General features: G+C 44.5%; 1 protein-coding gene across 4 annotated transcripts in view; it reads right to left on the bottom strand.

Annotated features, from left to right (window-relative positions):
- Nucleotides 1-8,357, bottom strand: part of Kctd6 (potassium channel tetramerization domain containing 6) — a 10,484-nt gene extending 2,127 nt beyond the window's left edge. The window contains exons 1-2 of one of the 4 annotated variants that reach the window (XM_031344370.1): nucleotides 8,099-8,357; nucleotides 1,900-1,969 (exon numbers count right to left, since the gene is read on the bottom strand). Coding sequence is in view for 3 of the 4 variants with exons in the window: in XM_031344355.1 (XP_031200215.1) it covers nucleotides 1,900-1,926 (27 nt within the window). In the remaining variant the exon portion in view is untranslated. Of the gene's footprint in view, nucleotides 1-1,899; nucleotides 1,970-6,044; nucleotides 6,225-6,266; nucleotides 8,014-8,098 lie in introns of those variants that run through there. The other 3 variants (XM_031344355.1, XM_031344365.1, XM_031344361.1) reach the window with 3 other exon arrangements.
- Between the last annotated feature and the right edge of the window lie 261 nt (nucleotides 8,358-8,618).

Here is an 8,618-nt window from a genome sequence, read left to right as displayed (position 1 = left end):
AAAAAAAAAAAAACCAAAACAAAAAACAAAAAAGTTTCCTATAAGTCTGCCAGGTGTGACCTTTAGTGTCATACAGTGAAGTCCAGAATCTGAAGAGCTTTTTGGGTCAATCTGCCTGCTTCTACTTTCCTAGTGTTGGGATTAAAGGTGTGTGCCACCATACTTTGACAAAACTGTCCGTTTTTTAAAATTTAACATAAGCTAGAATATAAAAATAATCTGATAATGTAACAATAACTAATTAGGGGTTCTGCTGGGTTTTTCTCCTCAAAGGAGTAATGAGGTCTAATTTTTTTTTAAAGATTTATTTATTTATCGTTATATGTAAGCACACTGTAGTTGTCCTCAGATGCATCAGAAAAGGGCGTCAGATCTCATTACGGATGGTTGTGAGCCACCATGTGGTTGCTGGGATTTGAACTCAGGACCTTCAGTAAAGCAGTCAGTGCTCTTACCCGCTGAGCCATCTCACCAGCCCCTAATTTTTTTTTTTTTTAAGACAAAGTTTCACATAACTTAGGCTGGCCTCACACTCACTATGTAGCTAAGGATGGTCTAGAATACCTGATTCTCCTGTGTATGCCCTCCTGCTATGACAGTGCTAAGACCACAAGTGTGCACTGTCACACCCAACTGTGGAAAAAGAAAAATATATATATTCATTTCTCTTATGTACGTATATTGCTTGCCTGCATGTATGTGTACCTCATTCACGCCAAGGATATGGCTCTAGGAATTGGGAGTTACAGATGGTTGTGAGCCACCATGTGGTTGCTGGGATTTGAACTCAGGACCTTTGGAAGAGCAATCAGTGCTCTTAACCGCTGAGCCATCTCTCCAGCCCCACAAAATGTATTTTAAAGACAAAAATTTGTTTAGAATCAATCTTAGGAATTTTTTTATGGAAGCAACAATTTCTTCTTTTCTGGCTGTTGTTGTTGGTGTTGCTGTGACAGCATCTTACTATGTAGACAAAGCAGGCCTCTACCTCCCAGGTGCTGATATTACAGGCCTGTGCCACCATACCCAGGGAATAAGTTGCAAACACTAGATTAAAACATGATTTGGTGAACCCAATCTAGCCCATCTTCTAGCCTCAAACTACCACATGCCAAAGGGCGGGGAACAGCTTTAAAATGTCATATCTGACTGTGTATTCATTTTTATAACATTCATGTTGTAATCTGACCTTTAATTCTGAGAAGCAAGCTTCTCAAAATAACATACCTTCATCTTTAGAAATCCTATTTAAGAAAAAATAAGAAATGGCCTTCAGGTACAAATATGTCTTACTAGATAAATAAATATGTCTTACCAGATAAAGAAGAAAATAGGGAGACATGGACACGTGTAAGAACTGCACATGAGAAGAAACGCTTTCTAACTATTAATCCCTTTACTACAATAAAGAAGTCTCCATTTCATTATCCATAGGCCCTTTAAGCATCACCATCCCATGAACAGAGATTTAAAAAGCAATACATACCAAAGACTGAAACATTATGGTGTATCTGAAGTTAGTGATTACTAATAGTTACTAGGGGACCAGGAGAGATGGCAGGAGTTAAAAGCCATGTGCTAGTGCAGTGGACCTGAGGGGCATTCATGTGGCTCGCAGCAGCTCCAGGGGATCAGACACCCTCTTCTGGCCTCTAAGGGCACTGCACGCACTGCTTCCCCCACACATAATAATAATAAAAAGGTTATTTGGAGACTATGCATTGAGTCCTCCACTAAAACATCAAACCAAATAAAAATGCCCGTCCCCAAATACATCTACAGAAATTAGATAAACCTGGACAAATTCATAGTTTTCATCCTTTTAAGATAAGCCTATGAATTCGAGAAGAGAAAGACATCAAAATGACTTGCCAGCCTTAAAAGTGAAGAAGTGCTCACCATATAGCCCCAGTCTCCATTATCCATCTGCTCCAGCACTGCGTCCTCTGAGCCAAGCAGCCAGGGAGCTCTGCAAGAAGAGAAACAAACACATAACCACCGTGAAATGGAGAAAAAAGGCTGTTCTGCTAAGACATAGTCAGTCAAACCTCACAGACTCCTCAGATGTGGTCAACTGGAACCTGCAGGCCAAAGATGTGGAAAGAAAGCCAGGCCATGCTCTGCCCTTGCCTCAGGAGCCCGGCAGGCACAAAGAACTAGCCTACACTTGGAGAGAGAGGAAGAGATAATTCAGATTCTGTCATCTCGGCTGACAAGGTGGCTCAGTAGGTAAAGCCACTTGCCTGACAACCTGAGTTTGATCCCTGGGACCCTTAGGGTGCAATGAAAAAACTGACTTCCACATGTGTCCTCTGGACCCACCCTCACTCCCATGCACCTCCACACACAAAATAAATGTCATAAAAAAAAACTTAGAAATTTTGTCACTCCCCCAGAGATGTAAGTTTTACATTTTCAGAGAACATCACGATTAGGTCTACGACCTTCATAACCAATTTCTGATCTTCATCAAAAAGGTCATTTAAGGGGAAAGGAGGGAAATTCCTTTGGATCAGCATGCCAGCTGTATAAACTAAACATCTCAGTAAAAGCATTTAAAATCATGAGCTTCAAAAGTAACAGTCATTTTCCAAGAGAAACACACCAGAACATTATTATCTTATACTATAAAAAAATCAATCAGGCTTTAATAATGAAGTATTTCTCTTTGTATATAGAAACAAACAGAAACCAATTTAAACGACAAACTGTTACGGCACAATTTGGGACAAAAAAGAACCTTACAGAGCTGGCTAAGGACCGGCCACTCAGCCAGCACCATGGAGAGCCAGTTTTAGGCCACTGGCAAATGCCCGTGTACTAATGATGCCGGCTTCAATCTGTTTTTATCTACAATTCAAGGGCATACCAACAGTTGCCCATCTACTGAACTGCCTTCATTAGTTCCCTCTCTTACAGGCTATTCCCCAAATCAACCTGCTAAGCAAACGGCAGAACAGATTACAAAATTGCTAGCAAAGAAGGCAAGAAACATGGACCTGCCAGTTGGTTGATATTCACCCAGGAAAGTCACTAGCTTTGTATGTGGTTTTTGAAGACCCATTTATCTCACTTTTAGAGGAATCTGGCCCCCATTTCCAGAACAAGAACAAGCCCTGGCTACAGAAGATCACAAAGGCTCTTTCTCAAAAGGTCACTCAGGCATGTAGAGAACATTTGCATAGCACAGCAGGGGCTGAAATCAGAGCCCGCAGCAGCTAATTCTCTACCTTTACAAATTCTTCAAAGCAAACAAGCTTAAATGTGGCCCCAAGGAGAGGCAGTCCTTTTCTCTACTCCAGGCAGCTGGCTGCAGGCAGACTGGACAAGCCTGAGTACTATAGTGAGATAGAACAAATGTAAAGCCAGAGCCACTGGGATTCCTTTTCATCCCTCTGACTTACTCCACAAACCCCATCTGATGTAAAGGGAAGAAATGAGCCTTACCCATGTGTCGGTTCCATTACAGATAACAACACATCAACAATGGAGTGAATTAAAGGCATTTCCTAATACTCAAAGTATTCTTTCCCAACCGCCTCAATACTCATTCAGCCAAAATTTATATAAGGTCCACTATCATGGGGCAAGGGAGCCCATGTAAAATCTAGATACACCGGAATAAGAAAACATAACCCTGTGGGGCGGTGGTGGCGCACACCTTTACTCCCAGCACTTGGGAAGCAGAGGCAGGTGGATTTCTGAGTTTGAGGGCAGCCTGGTCTACAGAGTGAGTTCCAGGACAGCCAAGGCTACACAGAGAAAGCCCGTCTCGAAAAAACAAAACAAAAAAAAAAACTAAACTAAAACTAAAACAAAACAAAAAAAGAAAACATAACCCTGGCCCTCGTGGAGCTTTCAATCTACAAAGGAAGGCAACATGCAACAACTGAAGTCCACAATATAATTCCAAAGAGCTATATAATAGGATAGACTGGAGGAGCTCTTAGGAGGAAGAGACCTAGACTCCAAATGGGAAAATGGAGGGCTTCAGCAAAGAACGCTAAAAGAAAAAGTGCCCAACCTGAGAAGAGACTCTAGAATCAAGCAACAATTTAAATCGGCAGAAATCGAACAGCCTTTCACACACACACACACACACACACACACACACACACACACACACACACACACACACAGAGCTATAAAATAATAAGGCAGGAGAGACCACAAGACTTGCTCATAGCCCCACATCTGGGGCCCCATACCTGAACAATAACTTGTATTTGCTGACTCCTTATCTAGATTTTTACAAAAGCTCCCTCCCAAAGTAGAAATTCAAAAAACAGAATCCAAAAAACAAACAACTGAAAAGCATCCCATAAGGAACTATTAACCCTATCCACCTAGCACTTTATTTACAATTTAACAAAAACTTGGGCTAGTCATAATGAGCCTGTAAAAATTCCTACCACTAAATAAAAATGTCGGTACCTACTCACTAGCGCGAATAATGGCTGCTGTTCCATCTTAAGCTGTAGAAAGAATTCTAGTCCACGAACATTCAAATGACTAATGAAGAACGGAAACCCAAAACACAAGAAAAAAAATCAGACAGCTCTTATGCCAGTACTAACCTTTCTCATTTATGTCTTCATGCTTAAATCAAAACGTGGTAACTTCTTACACAATCACCAAAACAAACAATCAAAAAAATTAGATGTTTCTGAATCTCTTCTACAGCAAAAGCCACAGTCTGGCTACAAACATATAACAAACCTCAAGCTTAATAACTTAGGAGAGTAGCCATGGGAATGTGTACATGTATATATACACATTCATAATTTTTATTTATTTATATGGGTTAGAGCTAGTGGGATGTGCAGGCAATGATGTATACCTTTACTAGGGAGCTAGCTCCATGATCCAAGCCCAGATTTCTTCCTTTCTTTCTTCTTTTTTTTGGGGGGTAGGAAGGGGGTGGGGAGGGCAGGGTTTCTCTGTATAGCCTTAGCTGTCCTGGAACTCGCTCTGTAGACCAAGCTAATCTTAACTCAGAACTCAGAGATTTGTCTGCCTCTGCCTCCTGGAGTACTGGGATTCCAGGCATGTGCCACTACCACCTGGCCAAGCCCAGGTTTCTCAAAAAGCACTTCAAGGCCTTATAGTTATACGTAAAATACATAAAAATAAAATACCAGTCACTTCCAACATAAGCTAGCAAAATCTATTAAAAAAAATTATACTAAGTTAATCACTTACATTTTGACTTACTAAGTCAAAATGGGAAGAGCAGTCTTGAGTGATTTAAATTTGATATGTGTTCCTTTTATACATATAGAGAAGCATCTAGAGAAAAATCTAGGGAGAAAGAAAAGAGGGGGCAAGATTCTTGCTTATCCAACAGCCAGATTCTGACCTGATGCCTATCAGGTCATCTCCGAGATGGGTACAATAAAACACAACCCAGAAGAAAGAATTTCCAGAGTAGCATCAGCTTCTTCTACCAAGTCATTCTCCAGGGACGCTAACAATTCATTTCCTTTTCATCTTCTCTCCCATCCGGCACAACCTCCAGTAGAGGGCTTAATGAGAAGTTTAATAACCACCACAAGCCAGGAGACACAAGGCCTTCAAGGGGGCAGCAAACAGGCCAACATGAAATGCTTCATAAAATCTGTGAGACATTCCTCATAAAATTCCTTTAAAGGTGTTTCCCTCCAAGTGACTTTCCCTTACTAAAGATCTTTCTTAAGAGTCGTGACTACAACCAAGGACTATAAAGTTCAAAGAAAGGCTTTCTGTAAAATCAGTTTTCCTGAAAATACCTGACCTTGGATTCAAGTAAAATTATGGTCCTAAAGACTATCATGCTTGAACTTCAAAGGTAACTAATGTATAAATTCTGATTTAGTAGGCAGGTAAGAAAAACATATCCTGAAGAATTTCTAGAAGCCTGAAAGGAAGATACTAACTTACTGATCCAGTGAATCTGAAGAATGCACAATCCAGTAAATTAACAACTTAACCTGTGAGAACCCTCCTTACCACAGCAAAGCTACACTAGGGGTTATGATAAGACAGCACAAATATTCTAGACTTACTTCTGCTATTGAGTAAGAAGCTCCGGAGCAAAAGTCCTCCTCCCGTGTAAGTCTCTATGCTGCAAAGCAAACCTTCAGATCTGAAGACGTAATGATACAACTGTAGTCACTTCCTTCCCAAAGTTTCTGGGTAGCCCTTCCAAGTGCTTTTCTACTGAAACCTTTGTGCCCGGTATCCCAAAATGAAGACTTGGTAAATTTTCTCTCTCCACCTATACTTACCTTCCAAGTTGCCTTTGCACTGAGTTTCTCAGTTCTTGGAAACGTGGGAGTTTGAAAGTGAAATACTTTTTATAGTAATTGGTTCAGTGGCAACTCCTGGCGTCTACTGAGTTAACATCCACATACAGGCCAGCACAAGTATTGAGCTCACAAGGATAATGGGATTATAAAGCTAAATTACCGCTAACTAAACCTCGCTCTCAACCTTGTGGGCCAGAGGAAAGGAGATGTAGGCAAAAAAAGAGAAAGTCTTAAAGAAATTATGAATCTTCTGAGAGTATCAAACCAGAAGAATATATATTCTCCAGCTAAAGTGCTGTCAGAATCAAAAACCATAAAATTCTACTTCCCCTCAGTTTCCACTAAAATGGGGTATTATGACCTTCCCGAAAGTAACCACACCATTTAAACACAATAGAGGTAAAACTGGCAGACAGGGCAGTGAGGAGTGGAGCTCTGGAGTCACGTGCAGCAGGCCAGCAAAGAAGGACTACGAGAACCTGAGTATATCGCTCTTTACTACCGGCAGCATCACCAAATTTTAGGTAGCTAAGTCAGACACGGTGGGCAAACATGGAGGTGAGGACCAGTCTGTGGTCCCAATCTGTCCCGGCCCTCCTTTCCCTGGAGTAACCACAGCAGTTGCGGTAAGAATAACTAAAGGTAAAATGATGTCCAGCGTTCACAGAGACAGACAGACACGTGAGTTCTTGGAACTTCTAGAAAGCATGACTCAGGTTGTCTCCAAGATAAAGCAGAAGACACACATGTTCCGTTTAAAATAGACCCCCCTCCCGTGTTCCATTGAAAATAGACCCCCAACTATTAAAATCCAGAATACGATGGAGTCATAGGAGCGACCATAAGACTGCTTTTCATGCTATTGATTCAGCTAAAATATGCTTTAAGAAGATTCAAAACACAAAACTTACTATGGTAACATCTTGTGGCTATCTTTCTACCTACGGCATTACAAAAAACTAAGAATCCGTGTGGGCTCCTTGTTTTCACCCAAAGGGTGATTCTTCCACCCTACTTACTTGCCTACTTAGACCTTTACACTAAAACACTTCTTTCTGGCTTTAGGCCTATGCTACCCCAGCATTATTCCCATACTAGAATATTTGTAACAAAGAAAAAGATGAGCCTGCCAAGGGGATACATTAGAGACAGTTGCTTGGGCTATCCCAAACATTCTTAGCCAAACCAGGTCACCCCGGTCTATTTGTCAGCATCACGAAATCCTGCAACCGGGTTTATCAACTTGCTGTGTGTACTGCTGTACAGAACAGAAACGTGACAACTTCAGCAGAATATCCAAACAGGATCTCAGTCACGTTTCGTTTCCCCGTCCCACCCCCTAGACACAGCCTCAGCTACCGTCGCCCAGCAGGTGCTGCAGGAGCTCCCCACGACCTCCGCAAGGATCACCTCTGACACCCAGCACTAAAACGCCTTGACATCCCGAAATCACAGTTAAAAAGCTGCAATCTGTGCAGAAAAACCAAAAAGCAGGGCTTTAAACCAGGGCAGTGGCGGCTAATAAGCACTACTCCCCAAAAAACAACCCTTTGCCCCGCAGAGCCCGCCGGTCCCTACTCTGCGGTCGCCCGCCAGCCAAGACTGGCCGGCCGCGCGCACCGAGCCCCGAACCTGAGCCGGAGCAGGAGCCGGAGCCCGAAGCTCGCGGCGGCCGCGCGTCCCCGATTTCCCCGCCCAGGCCCCGCCGCGGGCTCGTGCCAGCCCGGGGACGCGCGGCCGCCACCCGCCGTTCTCCTCAGCCCGACTTCCCGCAGCCCCGGCCCCGCAGGCCCCGCTCCCGCCCCACTCACTGCGCGAGCGCGGAGGCGACCCGGCCGGGAGACGCCAGCGGTCGGAGAGCGCGAGCGCGGGGACAAGCGAGCCCGCGCCCCGCGGCGGCAGCGGCGGTGGCGGCGGCGGAGGGGACGACTGAGCCGGCGCCCGGAGTTGCGGCTCCAGCTGCCCGGCGCGGGCGGCGCCTTCTCAGCAGAGTCGCGGCGCCGAGAGCGCGGACGCCCCCTATTGGCGGCGCAGAGCGAAAGCGGGGGAAGTCGGATCGCCGCGGGCACTCTGGGCGCTGCCGGGTTGGCGTGGTCAGGCGGGCTCTGCTGCAGACCTGAAGCCCCGCCTCCGGCCCATTCCTAGCCCCGCCCCGCCCAGGACTCCGGCACGGAGCTCCGCCCAGGCCCCGCCCCTAACTCCCCTCTGTATTCAGGCTGTCCTCCCGGCCGCCAGCGGTCTTTTCCCGCTTGCCCTGGACGTCGTCTCCGCAGCTGTTTCTCCTCTGCTGTTTTCACTAAGTTAATTGACCTCATCGCACTTGGGGCTTGG

This window comes from Mastomys coucha, unplaced genomic scaffold (genome assembly GCF_008632895.1).
Source record: "Mastomys coucha isolate ucsf_1 unplaced genomic scaffold, UCSF_Mcou_1 pScaffold10, whole genome shotgun sequence".
NCBI classification, from domain to species: domain Eukaryota; kingdom Metazoa; phylum Chordata; class Mammalia; order Rodentia; family Muridae; genus Mastomys; species Mastomys coucha.
This window is presented reverse-complemented; position numbering and strand designations above follow the sequence as displayed.